General features: G+C 40.0%; 1 protein-coding gene across 2 annotated transcripts in view; it reads left to right on the forward strand.

Moving 5' to 3' along the window:
• The first annotated feature begins 698 nt into the window (after positions 1-698).
• tmeff2a (transmembrane protein with EGF-like and two follistatin-like domains 2a) overlaps positions 699-27568 on the forward strand; it is a 99270-nt gene continuing 72400 nt past the window's right edge. For both annotated transcript variants that reach the window (XM_041057497.1, XM_041057498.1), the window contains exons 1-2: positions 699-1221; positions 12434-12543. In XM_041057497.1, the coding sequence (XP_040913431.1) occupies positions 1026-1221; positions 12434-12543 (306 nt within the window). In that variant the 5' untranslated portion in view covers positions 699-1025. The remainder of the gene's footprint in view (positions 1222-12433; positions 12544-27568) is intronic.

The raw sequence follows: 27568 nt of genomic DNA on the forward strand, positions 1-27568 counted from the left end.
AATATATGAATAATATTGAGATCTCTTCGCGCTTTGCCTGGAGGCAGAGACCTAGGAATAGTGTCCGTGTCGTTTCAAAGTGGAGCAATTATCCCAGGGCAGGCTGGACGAATCGATTCCTCCAGACTTTCGAACTGCTCCCGGCCAATTATAGGCTAAAGGCAGTGCATCCTCCCCTATACTGCCTATCTGTGGTGTAGCCATCACCAACTGATAAGACTGGGCCTGGAGAACTGTCTTTCTTTGCATTCTTTTTTTTTCTTTTCTTTTTTTTAAATATTTATTAGTCCCAGTCTGTCTTCCTCTCTTTTACCTACTCCACCAATACGATACTCCAATTATTACTGAGGAGCCAACCCCCCTCCACCCCCACCCCCTTCGCATCATACTCCACGTGATCATAACCAGCTGCTGGTGAAAGAGAGAGAGAGAGAGAGAGAGAGAGAGAGAGCGACCAACTCGTTGCGACTCTGAACAGACACACAAAGTAAACCGGAGGACCGCTCCGTTCGTGTAGGAAAGCCGCTCGTTTCACCCGTGGATACTATTACACAACTGCCGTCGTCTCCAAACCCTGTCCTTGGGATACTCTGGCTACATCCTCTCAGTTTTACACTTTTATTGCCGCCTTATCTGTCACCCTCTTTTTTTTTCCTTTCCCATCTTTCCTCCCTTCCCCTCATCCTTGAGCATCCTCCTCTCCTCGCAAGTCTTCTTGCCTGCCTGGCTAACTTTTTTTAACCCGACTCCATCCCACACAGCCTCCTCCATCGCACACCAACCCCTCGGCAGTTTCACCCCCCCTCCCTCCTAGTTCTGCTCTTATTGCAGCAGCGTCCCCTGGATCGGGCGGAACCCATTTGGTCAGTCTACACGGGGCACTGCTACATGGGGCGCACGGTCTCGCTCGGAAAATGGTCTGCTGTCGGTCTCTAGACGCCCCGCTGAACCTGTCGGGATTGGAGTTGTCGGTGCGCGTCTGCGTCTCTTTCCCACCTCGCCTGTGCTGTCGGGGCCAGTGAGATATGGGTCTGTCCGTGGCGGCGGCGGCGCAGGCACCGCTCGAGGAGCCCCGACGGCTGCGCCAGTGGAGCGGGACGGCGGGAGGCTGGCTCAGGATCACCCTCGTCTCGTTTCTCGCCACTTTACCTGTGGAGCAGCTGCGCGCCTTCCCTTCCTCCCTCAGCGACTGTCAGACGCCGACCGGCTGGAACTGCTCCGGTGAGAGTCATTTTATGAAGGCAGAGTTGCAGTTTTTCTTATTATTTTGGCTCTGTGTTTGTCTCCAGTTAACTATGCCTGGGTTTAGAGCTGGTACCGTGGAGAATTTTTTTTATTTTTTTTCTAATGAACGCTGCAACCCAACGATGAGAGGATGCAGAGTTTTGGGGTTGCTTGATGCGCATTTAGCCTTGTTGAGTTTGTCTCGGAGCATGACAGCAAGGCATGCGCCGCTGATCGTGTGAGAATAAATGCGTGGCAGGCAGCGGGTCGAAGATTTCGATCACTCTAAGTGGAAACGGCAACAATAAGGATCATTTTTATCACACATATAAGCAGAGAATGATTGGGAAGACTGTCGCCAGAATAACGTGATGTGCACCACAATAATAACACAAGCACTGTCAGATCCAGGCTACAGACACTCTCGTCAAGTCAAAATACTTAATGTGATCTCTGTTCAACTTAAACAGAAATGGTTCTGGTCAACTGTTGTGGATTTCATTTAAAAAAAGCTTTGAGCGCTGGCTTTAATTCTCCAAATTGTCGAAACAAATCGTACCGAGAAACAATAAATCTAGTTTTATAGGCTTATTTGGCATCCCGGTTGTTTCATCAAGTGTTACTTTAAATATGCAGTCGTTTCTTTTATAGGCCACCGAGCTGTAAACTTGTTTCCTCTCCTCGGTGCCCAAGGCGATGAAAGGAGCGGATGGGGCTGCAGAGCACAGCGCCTCGCCTCCCTTTGTAAATCAGCCGACTGTGCCGCCATATATTTCCCCTGTCGCCCGTCCAAGTCTGAGCCCTTAAAATAGCTCCAAGCCGCTTCTACACAAATCATGGGCAGTACCAGTATTGATATTGTAGCTCATAACAGTCACGCATCCGTGTGGAGTCATGACTGCCGTTTGAAGCCCGAAACAGAGCAGGTCTACCAGAAGGCTGTTTTAATGAAAAAGAAAGGGGGGAAGTGTTTTCATGAAACATGACAAACATCACAGAAAGATGCTTTATGGTGACCCGTCGCTGGCAGATTCAAGAAATAGCCACTAACACATGTATGATGAATCTACAGTTGACTTGTCACTAACAAATTTCTCCGTCACAAGATAGGGATCTCATTTGGATATCAAAGTTTTCAAAATGAATTTGATTATGATAATCGGTTAATTAAACAGGCTTAATTAAAAACACACACTCATTATTTTAAGCATCTCTGGTGTTTTAATGTTTTGAAAATGATGCTTCGAAGAGATTTCAGTGACAAGTTTTCATGGTGCTTTGTGTATACAGTGTTACTGGTTTGATTTGTTGTAGAAATAGTTTTAGCCTTAGAGTTTTTCTTCCATGAATCCATAGCAAATGCGAATAGAGGTGATGAATTAGCTCATCTGTTTAAATACCGTGCATTTCTGTGATTCACTCTGGCATTTGAGTTTCCTGATCTCCTTAACATATTATGTATTGTATTGCTCTGGAGTTTCTTTTTTTTTTTTTGCTGCTGCTGTCCATGGTGGTGATGATTTGCTTGTAATGATCAATAACAGTACACACCCTGTCCAAATACACATTTGCCTACCTCCCCACTTCCTGACACACTCTCACATGCATTTTGGCGAAGGCTTTTATCCAACACGCCTTGAGGAGACTTAAGTGCATATACTGAGCCTAATGCACAAACAAGCACACACACACCTTTCATAAAGAAAGATAAGCCCCATATAACAACACAATAATAATATTTATAGCATAAATATATGCTATATGCTATATATATATGCTATATATATGCTATATATATTATAATAACAATAATAATAACAATAATAATGACAGTAATTGCCAGGGCTTAATTACTGACTTCTTCCTGCATATCGTGCTCTTCAGCAACACTGGTATTGAGTGACATTTGCTGATGATTTCAGTGTCACTTCACTGAAAAGACACAGATAATTATGAGCAGTAGTGTCATGACAGTTGGGTACCAGTTTCTGCAGTTCTGCCTTTGAACGGGTAGTGAATGAGAGTCTGTTCCACGGAGTAAAACAAAGAGTTGGTGTGACAAAGATTGCCATTCTGTTCGGCTGGCAACTGTTCACAGCCATGAAAAATTACCACTGAAGCCTTCGCTGAGGCGGAGTAAGTAATAAGTAATGTGAAAAGTTGCATTAGGCAAGATTTGTGAAAAGACTAAATAAATGAGTCCTATGTCAGTGAAAATGCAGCAGAAAAGAGCGTTTGTTCTCACTGCTTGAGATACCGCATGTTGTGCAAATGAATTATATCTAGATGTAATATTTGGATGTGGAAATCTCTAATGTACACATAAGAAGTGCCAAAGGAAAACCTCACGAGATTTAAAGATGATGACTGAAATGTCAAAATGTCTGCTGAGAAATTGCTATTTATGTACATTGCTACATCATGACCTAACTAGTAAACTAATTTATACTCATAGCAAGCTCATTTTCAGGATGTAGAAGTAAGATTTGATATGAAAATGCCAAACCCTAGGGAAAAAAACTTTTTTTGGCATTCATTCTGACATACTGTAGGTGTAGACTAAGAGCTGGAAATGACTTACAAATGTTTTTTTTTTTCTTTTTTAACTTTATACTTCCTACTTTTACTCTTTGAGGTATGAAGTTGTCCAGAGCAGCTTTAAACAGCATCAATTTATTTTTATTTATTAATTTAGTTGATATTTTTTAGCCAATTGGAGGAGCTAGAAACAAGATGAAAACACAACATATATTATCAACTTATCAAGTTAATGTGGCACACGTGTTAGCAAACATTTTCTTATGATACATCCACCAGATATGGAGCAACATTAGCATTCATTTGAAGTCATGTTTGTGTCCATCTGATGACTGCAATTCCAATATTGTCCCTTTTACAGCTCTGTTTTGGTCTCCACCATCTCCTGAGGGAAATATCTGGCTCTTTAGCTGATAAATGTTCCACTATCTTCACCAAATTGTTGTTAACTGTGTCTGTTTAAATCTGGGCAGGTAGAGCACAGTGGTTTATCAAAGCTTTATGCTTTTTTCTAACTGAAAACAGCTACCTGCTGCATCTGGTAACAGTACTCAAGTCAACCAGAACAGTAAAGTCTTGGTCTATAAAACCAAATCAGTGAACTAAAAGAATCTAAGACATTCCTACAGTTGATGGGAACTGCACAGTCTGTAATAATTCTTGTGGGTTTATCAATTCGAGCGACCTTTTTCACATACTCATAGTCATTTAATCCAATAATCATATGAAAATATAAATTAGTGCAGCCTTCTTTCTACATGAGGAACGTGTTGGTTAAAGTCTTGTTATGACGGTAATTTTCCTTCATGAGCACAAATGCTGGCGCTCTATTAAGTTTTTTAAGTGACCATGGAAAGCCAACTCTTTTCAAACAAGCATGGTAGGTTTTTAAATTCATCCAGCCCAGTTAAGTGTGTGTTCAACATTTTTTGTAATTATCACAGTCAAACCATTGGTGGCATTTTGCCTGTAAGTTTTGGCTTTTATCCAGTCTACCTTATCTTTAATAGGTGCACTTGCAGACTTTTGCCAGCTATCAGCTCATGTCTTTTTTGCCATTTTATTCTTTCAGACTGAAAAAGAAGTTGATGCTCAGAATGGTAATGTTCATCTCTTGCCGAATGCCTCCTTAAGGACACACTCACACACTCAGTGCAATTCAGATTCATCTTTATCAGAATTAAAATTGTTTTTCTGAGATTGCAGAGTTAAAGTGGTGGCACTGTATGAATGCCTACACATAGTTTATTTACCACATGATACATCTTACATTTCCTGTGGGGGAATTTCTGCGAAGAGGCCACAATCTCTTCTTCACTGAATCCCCCTGCTAAAGTTATCTCTGAAAGGCCATGTGATGCTTTGATAGTTGAAGTGACAGGGATAAGTACAGAATATGCAAAGCCCCCTGTAAATCCCATCAAGTGCAGTGAATTACCAGTAGTCTGGAGAGAATTGGCCATCTGCTTTCAAGCTTTGTCAACAGACAGGTCAAAAGTACTTCTCTTGCATGCAGGCTCCACATAACTGACAGAAAACAGAGGCATAAAACTGTGAATTATAAGACAAGGCAGTGTTGGCAAGGTCTAATCCAAAGGGGATGAAAAGTTACTAAGTGATAACTTGCTGTTTTGAGGGAGTTTTAAAAATTGGGTAACTGAAAATGCTTTATTTTCCCATGTGGAGAAGCAGAGTCCTACTGTAATTTAAGGACCTCATTCACACTGTGATGTGAGTGCACAGTTATTGTGCCTTTTAATAAGCATAATGCTAATAAACTATAACTCCCTCCATGACAAACATTTGAAAACCTGTTGCAAAGATAGAGAAAAAAAGGCCAAGAGAGGTCAAGAAAGGATGTCTCACCACTGTGGTTGTTCAGCCTTCATTATTAATTTAGTCTACTTAATTATTGATCAGCACAATGCTTAAAACAGGGGAGAAGGACTCCTTGTTCTTCTCAGTGTTGTGAAATTCCAGGTAGGTAGGAGGAGATGCATTTGGCTGACAAGCGCTCTCTTTTAGACAAGTAAGTGCTTCGCTTGCCATCTTAATCGTTAGCATATAAACATTACCTTTTCAATATTTTATGTTTGCCAGCTTGTTTTCGTTAATTATTCAGTTCACTGTAATCTCCTCCTGGAACGGCAGGGCAGGAGCAGGAAGTGTAAGTTTTCCTGGCCTCTGACACAGTGCAACTTGGGCTGTGCACAGAGCCTGTATCAACCAGCACCCATTAACATTTTGTTGAAGATGGTACGAGAGAGTGAGATTTCATTCTAATCTGTGTGCTTATAGTAAAAAAGGTACAGAAACCATACAAAGTGAAAATGTACAGAGAACAGACAGACATAAACAACAAACTGAAAATTGGCACCGCACCGTCCTTGTGATGAAACCTTACCTAACAGGAAAAGAAACAGGGCTGGTTTTCGTGCCATGTGCTACATCTCATTTAGCTCCTCTTTCTTTCTCTCTCTCTTTCTCTTATCTTTTCTCTCTCTGTCTCTCCCTCTCTTTCTTTCCCTTGTAGTGCACGCCATAAAAGTAGAGCTGAGTTTTGTTCAGGTGGCACATCATTTACTGTGAAGCTCAACCTTGCAGATTCATTCATGTTTTAGACCTACTGCCAGTGTAGGTAACAGCAGTAGTAGTAGTAGTAGCATGAGTATCCCTACTAGCTTTGGTACACCCTGAAATGTGATAGCAAACTTTACAACACCGTGAAGCAAAATGTCACAGCATGTGTCATTAGCTAACACGATAGGTATCTTTAGCCAACAAGTAAGGTATCGTTAGCTAACACATCACTTATCTTTTGCTGACAACTTCGGCATCGTTCGCTAACACAATTGGTATCATTAGCTAGCACATTAGGTCTTATTAGCTAATGCTGGACACCTGCCCAGTGCTACACTTGCTGCCCTCACACTGCAACTTAGAGTCTTGCTTTCCTCTAATCCTTGCCTGGTCCCTGTGCCTTGAACACCTAGAAGGCTGATCATTAAAAGTCTGGTGTGTGAGTATGAAAATATATTTTCAACCTCAACCCTTTCAAACCTAGTTGTAGGATTCATATTTCTTATTGTTGAACTTGGCCTAGAGTTTGGCAGCTCTGTGTTTATGTAACATACATCATACAACAGCTTCTCTGTTTTGGGGTGTTAAACCACCAACGCTACTGAAGTGTATACAAACTTTTTGAAAATTCAGTTTCTGTATTACTTTTCCACACATTCATGAATAGGGAGGCCAACCTAAATGGTGCTCTTTAAGCTTCTGATTTTGAATCAGGGTGTAGCATTTAATGGTTGATAGTAATACAGTTTTTAACATGAGTTTAAATGACTGAACAAATATTCTGTGACTTACTGAGACTTCTTTGATAAACTGTACTTTCAAAATTTGTTCCAATCAAAAAGACTTAGCTCCCAGATGCTGACTGCTATGGGTGATTTATGTCTTTGGGTGATTATAGTTCTGCACATGCTCATCTTGAAAGATAATTCTTATCACAGGGAGTTTTTTTTTTTTTAAGATGATTTAAAGTATTGGAGATCTAAGCCCAAGTGTTGGTACTTTTCTGAAGTATAATACAGACACACTATTTTTTTCTTTTTTTTCAGACAAGCACTCTCTAGTTGTCAGAACTAATTTTCAGCTCTGAAATCGATCCCAGATGTTGGAGATAGAACAGTAACAGTAAATTCTTTACTTTTTTTAATTGGCGTAAATGTGGTTGTTACAGACAGAAAATTCTATTGTGTGCAGAGCTGCCAGGGTTGGTATCATTATCTGCTGAACAGGGAAAATGGTTTAGTTTAGATAAACCTAGAGGCTAAAGCAGTAAATGTGTCATTTGAACAGGAACTATTGAACAAACAAACAAAACAAACAAAAAAATCCACATAAACTACATTTTTAGCTGTTTTTTTAACCCCCTTTTTCAGGCCAAGACTTATACTCATGTTTAAATGGCACAGAGACATGTCTTATTGTAACAAATCTAGTTAATATTAATGCTGCAACATATGCACTCAGATTTTAGAACTGAAAACAGCTGCCATTTAAGAACATCTGAAAAGGGACTATAGCAAGGGCCAAATTTCTTTTATGCTTGAAAGACACACATCCCTAGGATGATGAAAACTAACTTGCATGTCAGGACGATTGCACGTCATTTATTACTGTGAAAGTAAAAACATTTTTAAGAATATTGTATTCCCTAAGCCATTAACTGACAAGTATGAGAAATTACCTCTCAGGTTGTACAGTACTGTAAATCTATATCTGTCCTTGCTTGAAGGCAATCATTGTCATATAACTAATTGAGATTTGTGCTCTTTTTTCTTTGAAGCCCACACCCTGTTGGCCCTGATGATTCTGAGAAGTGATCATCGGGGAGATTTATTCTATTATGTTTTATACTTGTTTCATTCAGAGGCTTGACATCCACATCAAAAGCTGATATGTCACTGGCATCCTTGTAAACACATCACATTTTTTTCTGATCCTATTGTAGACAAAGTGCATTTTTTTTATTTTTTATCTATAATTCTTGGTTACACTATTGTTCATACATACAGACAATAAGGAAATATATCCCTCTAAGGTACTCTTTACAAGATATATGCATTCTTTCTTACTGCCTCTTGAAGATGTCCAAGCTTCACATCTGTTTCTTGGTAAAGAAGACAGTTTAATGGCATGAGGGGGAGTCACATTCTCTCTTTTTCCTTTCATTTAAAAGTGCTGTTTTTGTTTTCCATAGCCTGCTAACCACAGGAAAACTTGTTGAAACAAATTAAAATCAAACTATCAAATGAATAGCTTGAAGTAATTTCCACTAAATAAATAAATAATAAAATAATAAAATGAAACAACATTTCCCGACTTTCCAGATTCGACTGGCTGGTCTGAAAAGGATGTAATATTTCCGGTTGTTTGTATACACCTAGGCAGTACTATGATTGTCATCAAAACAAATCCTCTCTCCAGTCAGCACCATTAACATGCCAGTTGCCTGGGTGCTAGTTTTTTTTTTTGTTTTTTTTTTTTTGTGGCTTTCCACATTGCCTCGTATGGCCCTCTTTGGGCTAAGGGCTTTGTTCCATCCGTGCACTCCAAGCGTCGAGACCTCTCATGTCACTGTTCTTGGCTCGATGATTGTATATTTGCACAGAGAGCTTGCACTTTATGGTCATTCAGGACCCTGGCAAATAGCAGGTTCGTTTTAGCATGGGCTTCTCTTCCATGGGGTATTATTGCCTGATAGGTTGTTCCATGCCAAGGAGGGCTGTTAGAAGTGGAGAGGGGCTCTGGTTATTATAGTTAAGTTGCAGAAGGTTGTGAGTCTAAGTGTCCATTATAATAAGACATCTATGAATAGAAAATAGCATTGTAAAATATCTGGCTCGTAAAATGGATGGTAGAGTCCAAAACACTGAGAGTATTTCTTTTTTTTTTTTTTTTTTGGTGATAAAATTCGCCTGTTAAAGTTTCTACAGAGGCAAAAGGCAACCTTTTCATGATGTCTATTCTGAGTTTCATTAAACTTTTTATTTGAGTACATCACTTATGAGGTTTTGTACCACTGGCACCTTTAACCCTCTTGGAGATTAAAAATATAAAGATGGCTTCAAAGTGTTCCTTCTGGAGAGCTGGCAGTGATTATTACCCGTACAGTACAGCTTTAAATTTATTTTTTAGGTTCTCTTGTTTGTGTTCTTGCTGATGCAGGTTGGTTGGTGAAAGTTATTTGAATGTAATTTTTTTGAATGACGTTAAAACCTTGAACAAGTGTGACAGAAACAAAGAGCTACATACTGGGGTGGCGGGTTGTAAGTGTGTAACACGAAGACATGCTGCTGAAGTGTCCTTGAGCCTGACAGTGATGTCTTACCTGCTCCTGGAGAGCTGTTAGCAAGCTGAACTTGACATTTGTGCTCCCTGTAGAGGACGGCATGCCAACAGAGAATATCCGTATGAGATCAGTTAAAGACTCAATTAGGAGATTTCTGTTCACACTGGAGCTGCCTGGTTAAATAAGGTTAATTAAAATAGCCTGAAATTTAATTCTGTAACATTTAAAAGACGTTTGTACCAACAGTATCTCACCATCTGGAAGAACAGACACATTTTTTTTCAGGTACTTAGTAACAAAACTTGTCACTAAGAAAGGGACACGCACACATAGTTAACTGTAGGATTTAAATATTTACAATAAAACAACTATCAACATGTTCAGTGCATACTTGCCTGTACTGAGTCACATTGGTAAAATACTTTGCATGCATAGCTTTCTGGATAAAATGATTTTCCATGAGGCCACAGAGCGTGAACTGAGACAAATAAAGCAACAAACTGCACATCAAAGATGAGCGTCTTTGATGTTCATCCTCAGTTTCAAATTCTAATTTTTCCATGCCTGTCTGGACTTCAGGCTTTTTCCCAGCTTAGATTATTTGTTTCATGTATTGCTTACTAACATTTTATACATGTTGAAACCTACCAAGCCCCAAAGCTGCTACAAAGCCACACCTGAAGAAAAATGATGTCTGAAGTTTAAATTAATTATCTTAATCAGTGGCTCACATTTATACCTGTTATATAAGGTGTTGCCTCTATATCCAGTCATGTGATCAGTCTGCTCAGTCTGTGAAATGCTGTATTGTGGATTTAACTATATTGTGCTGGCGTATAGTGAAATACGTATCAACTTCACGCTATGGATGAAACAAAGTACATTGCGTAAACTGGTGTAGTGATTCAATTTCCATGATGACTTCAGTAAGATGTTTAGTCATTACTATCTTCTATTAGAGGGCGGCACGGTGGTGCAGTGGTTAGCACTGTCGCCTCACAGCAAGAGGGTTCCAGGTTCGAACCCCTTCTGTGTGGAAGGGTATGTTTGCATGTCCTCCCTGTGCCTGTGTGGGTTCTCTCCAGGTACTCCAACTTCCTCCCACAATATCAAAATACCATGGTTGGGTTAATTGGCTACTCTAAATTGCCCGTAGGTGTGCGTGTGTGGTTGTCTGTGTGTCAGCCCTGCGATTCACTGGCGACCAGTCCAGGGTGTAGTCAGCTGGGATAGGCTCCAGCTCCCCTGCAACCCTGACAGAGGATTAAGTGTTAGAAAATGAATGAATGTCTTCTATTAGAGGCTAAATGATGTGGATATACACATTTTTCTATGCTGTCACATCCACAGAAACAGTTTAAGGGTTAAACTGTGTTATTTTTAAAAAAAGAAGCTTCAAGTAATCAGTGGTCACAGTCTGATCCTTAAAATATGAGTTGTATTATCATCAATGATGATGGTAAATCTCATGTTTTTAAACTGTATAACGGTTAAATGCAAACTACAGCCTTAAAAAACACCCTATGACTCATGAATGAACTATATTTTCTTTTGCATATCTGAGCATTTATGCAGACAGTGACATAACTGTGATAAGATAATATAAGCATTGGTATATCGGTCGGGCTTTAGTGTCTTTTAAAGCTGATGGAGCAGATTATATAGTTTCATTCTAATGCTTGATTTGTATTCTAAGCTCTCCACATACACACAGTACAAACAAACTGAAAGTCAGAAAAGTCTTCTATGGGGACTACACGACATCCTGAAACAAGGTAAAGTCAGATGGCTTTATGTTACTACTTCATCAGAATAACTACAGTGTATGTTTTTACTTTTGTTTTGTTTTTCTCTGACTTTCCCCTTAACAGCTCAAGCCTCTGCAAAAAATAATGCTACTGAAAAATGTGTATCTCCTCATGAATTAGGATGACTGTGCAAATATCTTCTTTTTCATACTGGAAAGAGTTGGACTTTTTCACCAGTAATTTGAATTTATATCTACAGCAAACATCACCGCTGCTTCCTTCACCTTGGCATTAATGAGATTATAGCCTACTGTTGGGTAAAACGGGGCCACTAGGATAAATCATAATGCTTTAACAAGGAAAAGTTCCAGCTCGATGTCAGCTGGAATTTGGTTAAATTTAGACCTATGTACTTTGAAATGCAAAAGCCCACTTGTACATGGGGTTGCTTTTTGTAAGCAATCAGTTCAGGTAGCCTAATAGCCTTGAGCTCAGTCTACAGTCTCATGCCCATGTGACTCTTTGATTTGATTCAGGATGCTTTGTTGGAGTCATTTGAGATCCCTAACGCAGCCTGAATCAGATCATATCCCAGGTTTGCTTCTCCAGGACAACGCCCCGGGAGTCAGCCTTGTTGTGCACAAACAAATGTCAAAGGAAAAACCTAAATAACACGATGAATACAGATGCTTCCATACAGGGCACAAAATTATGTCAGTCATATGCCATGGCCTCTACGGTCACCAGATGTCACATTTATTGAGCACAAATGGGATATCATCAAAACACCAAATGAAGAAATATATTTTATTTTAGTAGGGTCCAAAGACTAGTGGTTTTTGAATGTATTTTGTCATTGTGGCAGCTAAGGACAGGGACTCGCATTGTCTTTTTAAAGTGCACAGTATGTGATCAAACAGTGCGTCGTGCTGTGGGAGCCATGACTAATGGCAGAAGCTCATTATGGACGACCCTGAATGGGGCTCAGGTTAGAGTTGCTTTAGGGCTGAACAGAGAAACACTTAGTCACTGATGTCTCTTGTTGGCTTTGGTCCTCCAGGTTTTGATGACCGGGACACAGACCTTTTCTTGTGCGACACCAACACATGCAAGTTTGATGGCGAGTGTCTAAGAATTGGGAACATGGTGACGTGCATTTGCGATTTCAAGGTAAGACTTGTGATGTTTCTATTTTTATTTTACTTTTTTTTAATTTTTCTTTTGAGATGTAATTGGCTAGTCGCTGAATGCTGACTGTCTCAGCGTAGCAACTGTAACTATTAATAGCAAGCCAGTCACACTTTGTATTAGGCTAGGCTATAGGAAGCGCGATACTCTGTATTCAAAGAGTTTGAAGGGAGGTGTCTCTTTTTGTATCCTTTTCAAAACCAAAAACTCATGAGAAAAAGTGTAAGGAATGAATTAAACAGTGTCTTTATCTGCTCTAACATAAGACGGAATCATTACCATGTTTGGCTAACTAGCTTACTATCAATTGCAGTAATCAAGCGCAGCTTCAAAAAATGTTTAATTAACACATTTTTTTTATCAGGGCCACTGAAAATTCTGGATTCTGATTGGCTGGTAGGTGTAGATTAACTTCATTAATTAAATCAACAACAGAGAAGAGGCATGAAAGACAGGAAGCTTTGATATGTATTTGAGGATTTGGAACGTGAGCAGCTGATGGGCAAAACTCTGTGAGCTGTGTGTCTGCTTTCAGAAAACACAAAATTGATTGATCGATTTCAACACAAGATGTCTTTATAAGAAAGTAAGACCATATGTCCTTAGAACTGAATAAATTCAGATGTCAGGTGTTCACAGCACGATTCCCAGGACTTAAAAGTGCTCTTGAAGAAAACAAAATGGATGTACATATAGAAAACTTAGCATATGTTAATAAACACTTATGTAATAAACATTTACGTTACTGGAAACATGTTGAGGTGAAAGGTAAAATATTTTTAAAGACTTGTATAATTAACTGGATCGAAGTCCATTGTCTTGATAGGACAATATTAGCCCTGAGGGGAGGTGGATGCGTAGCATGAGCCCAGTTTATAGTTCCCCGTGAAACCCCATGTCACTATCCTGGACCACTGTACACTCCCAACCGTCATAAACAAGACTGCCATTGATGAGGCCAAGGACTGAAAGGCTTACTTTAATGGCATAAATCTGGAAAATTATGCCGTTCTTCATAATGACTCTTTCAACTTTATGGCCAGACCTATAATAAAAAAAAAAGGAGCAAAGCAGTCAGCTGAGTATTGATTTTGGTGTAATGTTTGCAAGCTTTGCAGACTAATATGCTATGCAGAGCCCTAGATAAATGAAGCCACTGAGATCTGAAGACACGGCACGTGTTCTCATCCGGCGCTTTTATCAGCACGTCATCAGCACAAGCAGGCACTAGGCAGGCTGACACTCGATTGGTCACCAGCTTTTATCTCAATTTCGTACTTCCCTGGGAGCAAACGTTAACAGAGGCCTGTAGATAAATGACATTACTGCTCCATTTCTCTTCAGGAGATCTCACACTGATACTGGTGTTACTGTGCACTGAGGCGCTCTCAATGCTCTCAGAAAAGAGCAGGTCATACCACAAATTCTGGCTTAATACCGTGGGTTTGAGGTCAGCTCAGCTATGCATCATGTGTTTGTTGGTGTGGAAGGTTCCTGCTGTCAGTGTCTTTATTTCATCAGTCAACATAAACATGACCTTCCTGGCCTAGCAACTGTTACCATGCCCCAAATAATCAGTCACTCCCAATCAGTGTCAAATAAATAGGTCCAAGACTTTCCTCCTGTGGGCAGTTCGTTCAGGACTGTCAGAGGAGACATTAAAGTTGGATAAATTCTCAGCTTGGATGGATTTTCTTTGTCCCGGCAGAATCTATGGATGCATGTGCACACCCTCTCACACACTAAAAAACCCCAAGGAAGAGACACGCAAGGGGCTCTGTGAAGAGGAAGTGAGTTTGATGTGGTGGAATCAATGGACACTATTCATTGCCAAGATGCATTAGATTCGCCTCACACTGACTCTTGAAAGAGCCAAGACTTTCACTCACTAACTGGAGTCAAACTGCCGCAAAGCAACATGTTCTCTCTCCCATACCAGAAAATGAGTTGCTTTATTTGTCAGCTAACATCACACCCTGACTAATCACATAACATTTCTTTGTAATTCATCTCACAATAGCTGCTGGGAAAAGCCATTGTTGCCAGTTTGGTTTTGTTAATGTCAGGTCACAGTGCTGATTCCCAAAGGGGTAGTCCATTCTAAAAATATGTGTGCTCATGGCGCTGTGAAACACTTCAACTAAAACTGTCCACCAAAGGGTAAATGGCACATTTCATTGCTTTCTGTAATGGTGCTTTGTAATATATTGTGAACATGGGGAATCACTGGAACTATTTCTCATAACTACACACAAACTCTACATCCAGCTCTGATTTTCTGTTGTTTTGTTGTTGTTGTTTTTTTTTTTTTTTTAATCCTGGTCTTTATTCTGCCTGAGATTCTAAATAAATGCAGTTCGAATGCAGAAATCACAGGAAAGTATTTAATTCCAAATTGACAAACATATATATTGTTTTTCTAAAGCATGGTCATTTTATGGATTTTTAATGTTTAGTTAGAACTACTTTGCCAAGTATCAAACAAAACATAAAAATGCATTTTGCATTGCATTTTGTTTAATTTCCAGTAGGTCTGTGGTTGCATTTAGTTCAGGATTGCGTTTTTCTTCCTGCAGTAACTGGTAACAATGGCTCCTGTATATTACTCTTGGAGACGTGATGTTACTGAAACTTAAATACTGCTTACGGTATTAGTGCAACAGGTCAAGCAGTTAATTCAGTCTCTGGAGAGGAGATGGGAGGGTTTGGGGTGGCTGAGAGTACTGTTTTACATACCAGGAACATCATCCCTAGTTCATGTAGGTTGTGAATAACAGTAATTATATCATTTGTTCATCCGTCCGTCTTTCACACTGTAATTTATAAAATTGTTTCATGTCAATGAAATAACCGCATATTTCTTAGACTGATTTAGAACAAATGTGAATGTTGTGAATGTGATTTAAACAAATTGGAGGGTAAGAAACTGAAAAACCAGAGGATAGTGAATATTTGCCAATACAAGCAGTTTTTGTTTCTGAATGTGAATTAACATGACAGTCTGTCAGTGGTAAGTTAAAATGGCCAACAGTGGAAAAATAAACAGAAATGCATTGCAAGAGTTTGGAGGAAAAGGTCTAAGCAAAAGTACATAAGAAAAAAAACATCTAATAAAATGTGTGCAAGCTCATCTTTTGAAAGTTCAGCTGGAAGGAAAAAAAAAATCCAAATATACAGTAACTATTTTTGAAAGGTGTTCAAGTCACAAAGGGCAGGGAGCTGCAAAGCCGCGTCTGTGGTTTTGAGGGTAGCAGCAGGTTTGTTTACAAGTTAGACATTTCGTTGCTGCATGTTGTGAGTGGAATATCTGCAAAAGTGCCCAAGGTTTAGGGAGACTCCTGTGGAAGATTTTGCAGATGAATGGGAGGCAGATGTTAACACAGCAGATGTAAGTAATGTGATGGGTCATTTATGTCAGTCAGCAGCACGGTGCTGCAGCACAGGGCTGCTGACTGTAGACAAGTCAAAAAACGAGTTATCCAGATTCAGTACACATGTCAATAAAATAAATACAAGAAAGTTCTGCCAAGTTCTGACTGCAAACTCTTTTTTTTTTCTGTGGCTGGCACCAGTAACCTCACATCAACTGAATTTTCCTGATATAGTATGCCCCGAATAATGCCTGAATGAGGCATGGCTTGTTGTCAGGACTTAGAAATATGGCACTGTCAGAGACACAGCCTGTAGCCAGATGGGATATCTTTAGGTTTGACCACAGGATGATGCTTTCTGGTTTTGAATGTTTTGCAGAACAAACAAGACAAATGCATCCAATTATATGCAGTGATTGTGTTCCTGCTGTTTTAGGGCTCTCACTGGCTCATGCTGATGTTGCCTGATCCCTCTGTCCTCTTTCTGGCTACTAGCATTTATGAAGGATGCTTGATAACTATACTCATATACTATTTTATCTTTGTGGTTGTTGGTATGTTTGTGTTATGGCGTCAGACGTATAAATCCAAGTGCTCTTGAGTTATAATTGACCAGAATTACTACGTGTGTAGTGCTATATAATTTGTATGTAGACCCTCAGATGACTGATGTTAATATTATTATAAATAATTCATAACTGCTCAGGTAAATTCCATTATTCCACTCATAAAAATGCAGTGTAATGCAAAACGCAATAATTGTTCAGACTGCAAGCTTCAAGAATGAGGTTTCACCCACATTCAAAATGCATTACACAAAATATCTACCACACGGTGTGAGAGTGCAGGGAAGTATTTAAGTGGTAGTTAAATTTAAATGAAAAGGCAATAAAATCAACATAACTTAGAGAATTTTATGCCTCTTCCTTCAGGCTGTTTTGAAAACAGCTCTAAAGATTTCACTTAATGCTGTTTCAAATAGTGTGTTAAAACATCACAGTTGTGTCTGAGTGTGTGGAAAAAAAATAGAAAGAAATGGACATTGCAGTCACGAAAATTAATTGTACTTTTAACTCACCAGCATTGGCTGGGACTCAACACAGATGCCATGGTGGCAATCTAAACATTCCTATTGGCACATGAAACAGAATGCAAAATGAAAACATTCTTTAGTTGGACCCAATTCATGGGCACCTGCAGCATTACATGAGAGATTATCCTCTCCAGAAAAAACAACAGCACTGGCTGTTCATTTAAATACGTAAAACAACCTGCGTGCATGTTCTCCTGATAAGTGACCACTTGTCGGCATGCAAATAATGTGTGTTTCGCAACAAAGATGGAAGAAGTGCAACACTCCTTCACGGCAAAAGATCTCAGGGACGAGGTTTGGTTGGGTGGTCTGATGAGTCAATGAATGGTCTGACCCACTGATTAATTGTACTGATTAATATGCTCCTAAACAGACACGAATGTAGACGGCAGGATGGACAGCAGGTGTGGACTGTTTCTGCTACATGAAGGGTCTCCAAACGTGGGCTCTGTAAGACATGTCCCTTTGTTTGCATACAGTCAATACTGTCATAAACAGAAATCCTAGCAGACCCTTGTGGACATGGATAGATGAGTAAATTTACATCACCCAGACCCTCATGCTACGCCATGCAGAAAGAGGAAGTATGATTGGATCTTCTGTAAGCTCACACAACAGTAGCTTGTAGTCGTTCCTTTACATGCAGACAGTATCCTCCTAAAACACAGTCAGCATCATAAGGTAGGTTCAGCTAGCATGGCGTACTTATTGACTTTATATAAAAGAATTTAGCATAATGTTGGCAGCACATTTGGTCTTCAATATGCTCCCTGCTGGTTGTTTGATGTGGCAACTATTGGCTGTAATGCCTGACCTCAAACTGCTCTCCTGCTTTTCACTGCCAGAAGCCGTCTAATGTTTGGGTTGTGATGGCTGGACTGCTGAAGCTTGCAGCGCTTCAGAGAGGGGATGAGAGCTAATGTGGGTTTATATGATGTTGATGGGAGGGTGTGGAAGGGCAGCGCGCCCTTCATATTGCACTAAACAAGGACCTGTGAAAACGCTTTAGTACACATCTTTCAAAAACACACGCAGGCCACAAAAGCTCGTATTCTCCTCGAACTGCGGAAACACAACTGGCCCGCCCTTTCCCTCCAACCCTCCTTTCACACAGACGCACACATACACAACTCCCACACAAATCCTCACAAAGAGGCTAACCACATGGAATGTAAAATAATGAAATACCTACGATTACACAGATACATATTCACACAGGCCCAGGTGGTACGACACCATGCTTCTGATGCAGACCCCATTCCATATATTTGCATTCATTTACCATCTTTTTATCCAGGGCCATGCAAACGGACTGGGACTGAGATTTTGAATAATGGTGAAGTTCCTGATTCTGGCTCGTGTGTCTAACTGGACACACGTTGAAGCTGTAACAGCAGGGAAAGATGATGATAAACAATCATCTGTGACTAAAAGATGATGTTAAGTGCCATCATGGACTAAAGATCTATGGATTGATCCTAATTTTTTAAAACAAATCATTTCCAAACTGCATTTTGAGTCAAATATTGTTTATTGGCTCATTTACCCTCCAAGGTAGTCTGGCTCCTTACATAATAATAATAATGTGACATTGCCAAAAGCGAGTTGCTTTCTAACACCCACATGCATGACACTTATTTCTGTAAATTTAAGATAATCTCATTACTTAATCAGTCATGTTAGTTGCCTTCGGTGAAATGATATTAACGAGAGCTTTTGCTGTGACGACAAAGCATGCCACATACATTTATTGTGGAACTTTAGATCCACGTCGTATCTCTTTACTGTTAGCTTCTTTCACACTGTACTACTCGACTCTACATGCTCGACTGTAAAAGCAGAATTTTCACTAAACGTGACCTTGAATACGGCAAAGTTTTGCTGTTGAATTTGTGTTGATGTTGTGTGGTAGATAAAGTCAGTTCAATGCTCTGTTGCTTTACCCAAGCAAATTAATGTATCCCTATTTTACATATAAGATAAGCAGTGGATTGTTTCATCAGTACTTTGCATACCATAATCCTCTCAACTCCACTTCTTTCAACCCTGCATCTCCCCATGTCTCTACGCCGTCTGTCATTCCTTCCATCCTCTCATCTGTCTTTTTCCAATTACTGCTCTCATATATGTGGTCTTCCAGCCGGTTTGTCAGTGCCTGTAGGAGAGTTGTGAGCCCTTTAATGTTAAAGTTTCTGTTCATTCTAATCACAAAGTACAAAAATATTTAACCCAAGTGGATTTTTTTCCATGCTGGTAGACTCTATTTTATCTGCTCAGCTTTTGAGATATACATCTGAGATTTCTGCTGCAACTCCATCACAATGGGGGTGATGCAGCAAATAGAATTTGGTAGTTCTAAGCATTTTGTTGTTCGTCCGAATGCTTGTAACTGCTTCATAAAATAAAAATGATATTCCCTACAAAGATCTTTGGAATATCCTGGGTAGTTTGTGTAAAGGTTTCCAAGTTTCTAAAGTACTATTTTAATGCTTTGAGGAAGACAAATGAAATCTCCACCGTCACAGTAGAGCAGAAGTATCAAAGCCGGATACTTCAATGCCGTGGCATAGTAAAACCAGAGCGATGTGTGCAGGCAAACACCACCTGTGTGAAAATATTTTTGCCTTTTTGTAATTTGGGTCAATTAATTCTTCAGGTTCTCACATCTCTTTTATCAGAGGTCTCTGTGGTGGGGCACAACCACCTCTTGTCTTTGCATGATAAATATACCAATTAAAATCAGCAAGATCAGTTGGTACAGGAGGCGAGTTTCTAAGCCGCACATTTGTGGTCTGAAAATGTGAGAGCGTGCAGCCAAAACAAAGCAAGTAACAAGGAATTACATATTTGACACATGCTGGTGTGTTGCATGGGGTGAGCTGTTGACATGATTTATTTAACATGTGCTGTTATGTACTGTTTGCTATACTTTTAGTTTTCTTTTTGATGCAGACTTTTTAAGTAAGCTTTAAACAGCATGCACAAGCACTGATAAGCTGTATGAATGTGTAGCACAACAGTGAACAGAATTTTTATGATGCATGTGGGAAGCCTGTGAGTTTAGTGAGAAAGTATTTTCTCCACTGTTTGTACAGCCATGTTCTGCTGCCACCACAGTGTTGGGGAAGATGAAATGATGATGATTTTTTTTTTTTTTTTTTTTCCTGAGAGGTCAGGTGAAGGGTGCTCATTTTTCTACTCAGTCTGGGAGGTCGCTCTCTCCACGCTGGTTGCCCAAGGGTGCTTTAATATATATATACATTTGAATATAAATCCTGTTCAGTTAATCCACAGAGTGTCATTTCTGAATTGATTACTTGTCCTTAAAATGTCAGAAAACAGTGAAAATGTTCATCCAGTTTCCCAGAGTCTCCATGTGATAAAAAGTGACAAAAAATTTTAATTGATTTGAAAAAATATTTGTTGGACAGCTGTCGATTGAGATTGATTTCAGCCGTGTCCTTGTAGCATAACATTCAGTACCTTTCTGTCACAGTAAAAATGGCAGGATTCCTAATTTTGTGGCTAAGTTTTCTGGTTTGCTGCATTTATCTGTGGTGTTGTGTTTTCTGACCGGTTGATTTGTTTTGAGAGATGCCACTGTGATGTCTGATTTGTTAATGTGTTTTGCATCTCAGGGCAGACGTATTAGTGCGCTGTCTGTAATCACATTAGGTTTTGATTAGGTGATTCTAATCACAACTGCATTTTATTTTTTTCCTAATTAGAATTAGAATAAAACACAGAGATGTGTGAAAAAGTGGCTGCTTCTTTATACCTCAGCCCCAAGATATACTGCATATGATTAACATTTATCAGTGACAACATTAATTTCTATCACATATGGGCTTGAAGTTGTCCATTACATTCAGACCACTTAGAGAAAGCTGAGAATGCAGACACAGGACTTGGGCAGGAATTGTGTCGGGCGTCTCTCCTGAAAAACGGAGCATCTGTGTCAGCTCCACCGTGGCTCTGGCTGGCCTGTCAGACACTATTACAGAGGAGCCTGTCTCCTGTGACTCGGCTGGGGAGACTCCGCAGGGACTGGCGGGCTAGGCCCTAATCAAGAGAAGACTGCCAAGCGGTTAAAGAGCAGAAGCACAAGCCAGCCACCTCCCAGTCTTCCTCAATCTCTCTCCATCTTTCCGTTGTCACAGTAACTCCCGTCTCTTCCATTTCTTTCTGTCTCTTTCTCCCCCTCGTTTGTCCAAATAGCTCACCCTCCCTCGTTTCTGTCCTCTGGTACCCTCTCATTGTCTTTCTTTCCAGTGAAAGGACTTGACCAGTGTTCGTAAACATAGCAAGGCATCATGGGAGAAGAGTTTGTCACTTACTCAGACAACACTTGACACTCCTCTGTCCAGGCGGTCTGTATGATACAACACAGTGTCAGGCACAGAACAGATTTGTCACTGTGACGGCACTCCTCAGGGATCCGTTGTTGGTTTGTTGGTTTTTTTTCTGTTCACCTCCTCTGACATTGACTGTTTCTAAATGTCTGGGGTAGTGTGGCATGGCTTTGCTAAAGTTTTTCTCAGGCAAAATAAAACTTTGCCCGGCCTCTGGGTCTCAGCATTTCTCTGGAACTTTATTTCAGTTGGTACTAACTCAAACCAAGTCTATTCTGTCTAGAAAAACAAGTTTGACATAACTAGAACTGGAAGAAAATTGAACCCAACTCTGTCAGTGACCATTATCTCAGACAAACCAGCCACACCAGTCACTACTCTTCTTACTTAGGGTTTTGGTTGTCCCTGATGCCCATATGAAAGAAGGACAGTTTCCCAGCATGGGGCTAATAATCTGACAAGTACCTGTTTCAGACTAACACAGTGACATGGGATAAACCATGGTGACATAAATGGGTTTAACACGTGTTATCCAGTTTTGGCTTTGTGACCCTTTGCAACACCAACCAACACCAACACAGTTTTCATATTTTGAAATGAAAAGATTTCAGAGACGTGAATTCAATTGTAATGTTTCTGACATTTGATCATATTTGTTACCGGCCACTTGACTGCACTATATCTTGTCTCAAAACAGCCCCGATGTGTCTTTCCAAGGACTGTTTCATGATAATTCAAGTTTAAAAATACTAGAATCAATGGAAACTGCTCTGGGAACAAGTAGAATTAGATAGATAATAAGATCATTCTAAAGCTATGTAATGGATTAATCATTAAATGTTGTGAAATTCAAAATGCATTTATATTTTTCCTTGATGAACCTTTTTTTTAATATAAATATGCACAACTTCAAAGCTTTAGAGGAAAAGATAAGTATGCCCACCCCATTCTTGTGTCAATGAATCATTAAGAGGTCTGTATCTTGAGATGGTAGGTTAGGTTAGCGACTAAGCTTAGCTCTTTGATGTCCTCCAGAAAAAAGCAACTGATTTTTTTTTCTCTGCATCTTTTATTTCCTTAGGGTAATCAGATCAGTGTGTTTTTTTTTTCTTCTTGACCCATCAGTTAAAAAAAAAAAAAAAAGAAAAAGTCATATAAAATACCAACCTTTTTGGTCATCAGATCCATTCTGGTTTCTACCTTATTTAAAGTACTTTGACAACTTTTTTTTTTTCAAAGGAGTTGATTTTTTTTTTATAAAAAAAGTTTTTTTGTCTTTTTCCTTTGTCAGCCACTGATAAAATGATACTATAATACGACATAGTGAATCAAAAAGTACTCGACTACACAGCTGAGCAGAACATTATTAGAGAGAGGGGTGGTTTAGTTACTGACTTTTATCCTTTCCACATTTCAAATTGTCCTTGAGAAAGACACTGAATTGAAAAATCTGCAAGACCTCCCGATACCTGTATCAGCTAGAAAAAAATTAAACAGGATATCCTGTTCTCTTATTAGAAAAGAGTGAATTCTCACTGGCTTTAACAGTTCTTATGAGTGTAGCCATTGTACATGTTCAGGAGTACGCTGAATAAGCAGTCTGTTCACTGTAACTTTTGGAAGAGCTGCACGAGAAGAATATGGCACTGAAAACACCAAAATGCATGTGAACAGTGTCCTGTGGATGCATACATGTGCATTCTTAGATAATATAAACTCAATAAAGATAGACTAATAGAAATGGATAAATGAAAAAAAAAAAAAAAAAAAAAAAAAACTTTATTTTGGTAAGTCTTTGCTGTTACCAGACCAGAAGCAGTAGAAAAAAAACGATGTTTCAGTTTTTAGCAGTAATGTGATGGGACAACAGTCGCAGACCTGAGTGTCAGCAAGCGACATGAGGGATTAACCTCTGACAGAAGTCCCATGTGAGTAGCTCAAACAGAATGCATATTCATTAACATCCGACAAGATGTGTGTGTGTTAAAAGACGCACTTTCTCCCCCCGTTTCTGAGCTCTCTTACCAACCCCACCCTGGGTCATATCACAAACACTGAACCAGCCATCAATCACATGACGACGGGACTAGATGATGGAAAGAAAGAGGCCACATCAGAGAGGCTGAGGAATCTTGGACGAGAGCGTCTGTCTCTTGTCATGAGCCACAGGTGCTCTCAGCCACCACCATAAGCACTGAGATGTCTGTCAGAATTGATAGAGCTGCAGCTTTGATAAGTGCGAGAAGGCATAAGTAAAGATTGTGCCTGGGGGTCTCGGCAGCCGAAGACAAGTCGTGTGGAAAGCAAATGCGGTGCTCTGTATAGGCCGAGCAGGCAGAGGGTTTCATCAGAAGTAGAACGTGCTGGGCGGTGCCGTCTCCATCCTCTGAGGCTAGCCCTAGTTTCGTGGAGATGTTTATTATTGATAGAGGTGGATGATAGCCTTGGGATGAATTGCATAATCTAGAGCCGCCCCTAATGGATACAGGAAATGGATCAGGCTATCAGTCAGGTCTCTGTGGATGAAGGATGTGTCTGTGTTTGTATCTGTCTCTTCTTCTGTGTGCATGCATGCCTGTGTGTGCGTGTGTGTGTGTGTCTGCGCTCAGTAAGCCTGGACAACAGCCTGCCACTGTCAACTAACCATCGGCATACACTGAATTAAGCAACACCTCTGCATTGTTTAACTGTGTAACACCTCTGAATTAAACTACAAAATACACAATTTTGTAACTTCTCACATGAACAACATATGTAAGGCTAATCTGATGTCTGAATCGCCACTGGAAAAATAAATACATTTTCTGATCTGACTACACTATGGTTACAGTTTTGTTAGGTTTAGATAAAACATTAAGATTAGGGGACAATGACAACCACGTTGTTGAAGTTAGAGAATGATTGTAGTCACAGTTAAAAGAAACCGACATGTCTGTTAATAGCGTGTATGTAAATTTACATTTATGTAAATAGCACTACTGTTTATTACTGGACAAAGTTCTTAAGAGAGCAGATGCTTTTCTTTGTTGGAGCAGTCTGAGGAGTCCTCCAGTAACTTGGTAAGAAATTGCTTTCTTTCATGTTTCCTGCAGCCTACTTGATTGGGGAGATGAGGGGCATCCAGGAAGAGAGATTTAACAGGCAGACTGGCTGGAAGGCTGCAGGTAGTCTGGTTCCAGATCTGTGAATCACCCCCACATCTCAAATTTGCACATATTAATTTGAGGTGAAACAAAATGGCAGTTCAGTCTGATTACCAGGCTGAGCTGTGGGGGTTGTAGAGGAGACCGAAATAGTGTGAGAGCGGAGTCAAAAAACTACCGGCCATAATCTCTGAGAGACTCAGAAAAGGTTCACGACAGGTGGAAGAAGAGGGCAGCAGTTCTTCTTCAGGTGAACTTCTTTGATGCACAAACAATGTCAGAATTGCTCTCAGCTCTGTCTCTGTGGCTGTCCTCAAATAGATTTGGATACACTCAGACATTTCAAAGGAAGGACTTGAAGGCCATGTAATAAATTCTTGCTTTAGCACCTTAGTTCCCAGCCGGGATCAATGGATTCCATCCTCTTGAAACAGTTTTCTGCGCCCCAGAAAATGTCAAAGTTGTCATTGAAATTCTATCTATATGCTACACATGCTGATGAAGGGATAGCGGCGTAGTGAAGCATTTCAAACCCTGCCTGAGATGCTTGCACAGGAAGGTTCCCAAGAGTGTCCTTCAGCTGAATGAAATCCCTTTTCAGCAGTTCTGAGCCACTGACTCTGTATTTAGGAGAATACTGAGCTGGCCCTTGTGCACGATTCTCTTGAGGAATAAGCATTCGAGTGAAAGTTGTTGAGTTCACCGTGTAATACTACTTACAGTCATATCATGTGGACTGTGGGTTTCTTCTTTGTTGCTTTAATGCATCTTTAATAACTGTCTCCCACTGTTAAATCAGAACTTTTAGGAAAAGCTTGGGAGACGTCATGATAGTGTGATTGTTAATAGAATGCATTCCAGGTTGTGCACGAGCTTGGCAGCATCCCTGGGGCTAACATTAGCTGGGTTACCATCAGTGGCCTGCATTGCTGTAGAGGCTCATAAACTGAAGTCTAGTCCTAAGTACTCTGCCTGTGTTAGGATGCTCGATTAGACGTTTTGTAACGGGGCTGTCTCAAACAACTTAGGGGAGAGTGGAAGAAACTATTAACTAGAACCTGACCAGTGCTGGATTTTCTAAGTTGATAGGTATAATTTTAAACATATGTTAACAATGAACAACAATCACTTTTGAGAAGGATCTCCTAAATTTAATCAACATTTATATTAAGTAGGAACATTTAAAGTTGAGCTTGTGTGAAACATCATTGATAAAAAAAATAAAACAATGTACTTTATGTAGTTAGTGTACACCTCTTTCTCTTGGTCCCATTACACTTTGAAAATGTGCAATGACACAAAGTCTTAAATATCTCTAAACAGTTTATGTAGGGATTAGCAAATAATAATAATAAGAAGAAAAAAAATACAAAAAATAAAGTGATAATAACAAATAAGTACATAGAAAGAAAAACAAATAAATAAATAATACAGTGACAATATTTATATAAATGTTCCACCTTGCCACAAGAATGCCATGCCTCTCCATGGTTGGTGTCGACACCCCAAACACTTGTGGTTTTCTGATTTCATGTTCTCGCAGGTGCAAGCACCTCCAGCCCTGAAGAGCATGCTGTGTGAAAAGCTTTTTCTTTTGTTTTTCTTTAGACTCAGAAAAATAAAAATGCAGCCTATATAATTCTCACTGTACAGTTTGATGTGTGGTTTTTTGACACTGTGTGATAAATAAAGCTAAATTTAGCTGATTATATCACTCTGGCTCATGTGCCAGTTGGGTTCTATATAAAAACATATAGCAGCAAATCTGGTTTGATGCGGGCAGGCAAGTCAGCAAGAACTTTCTACAGGTTATTAAGCTGCAGCCCTGTCATGTAGGTAGATAGGCCTACAGACATTAGTCTTTGGTGTGAGACACTGGGAGAGGAGACATCTGCCTTGCTGTAAGTCCAAACCAGTATGCTGTTCCACGACTTAGAGTCGCTGGCAGAAAGGCTGCCACAGTAAGTCCATTTGAGTTAAGGCCTTCTTGGGGAATAGCATCTGCCAGCTTGCCTGCTTTCACAGCGGTCCCTTGCTGTGCTAGCATAGCAGCACTCTAAATTTGCCCAACTGAGCCGGTCATATCATTAGCTTGTGATATGGTCTCTGTTGATACTAGTGCAGCTGCTTTCTAAATCTGATTCAAAGTGGCAGGGGAAGTGTTCAGTCCCCTGTGTTTGAAGTCACACAGTACAAGTCTGCTTTAAGTATAATGTATTTTTCATTGCGGTAAAACACACTGCACATAAATACATATTTATATATTTATACACAGACTTCACATTTTGTCCTTCCTCTTCCAGTGTCCCAAACACCTTCATCATTAGAAATTTAAATAAGCACCAGGATCTTTTCATGACTGTAGTTTACTGCTTAGCTACCTTGTCTGAGTGTTAAGCACTTGCTGGTATTTCATAATTGGCTTTCAGTGGCAGAGACACTGGGTCTAACAGCAGCTTATATGTACATCAATGGTAATTGCTGGCTGTGGAGCTTCTGCTGGTTGACATGGTACTCCTTAGGGTGACCATATGAACAGCTGAGAGTCATGGTCTTTGGTCTTTATTGATGTTCCTGTTTCTGATGTTTAATTAACCCTGCAGAAAATATACTAATGGGGAAATGTTCTCAAATATAGATATTGGTGTTGCTGGATATTGATGTTGCTGTTATTGTTTGGAGGATGTGTTGCGGGGGGGGGGGGGGGGGGGTCATGGGTGATTCTTTTTACCTAATTTGTTTGCTGTAGGTCTCTGGTCTTATTCGTTGTCATCGAATTGGACATTCTTTACATCCCAGCTGTTCCTTGAAACTCCATCCATGAATATCAATGATCTTTATGTACTGTAAGGCTTTATGTCTAATCATCACAGACTGAAACCTCTAATGGGGCTCTAGAGGCTTAACTACTCATCTTTATGTATCTGTGCGCTGAAAATTAGCCGTGAAAGTTGGGTTCTTCCTGAGTGTGTTGCTGCTGAGTTTCCCTGTAATTAGCGCAGTGCTCAGGAAGAGTACAAGTACAGCATGTATTGTCTTGACTTGGTA

This window comes from Toxotes jaculatrix, chromosome 15 (assembly GCF_017976425.1).
Source record: "Toxotes jaculatrix isolate fToxJac2 chromosome 15, fToxJac2.pri, whole genome shotgun sequence".
NCBI classification, from domain to species: domain Eukaryota; kingdom Metazoa; phylum Chordata; class Actinopteri; family Toxotidae; genus Toxotes; species Toxotes jaculatrix.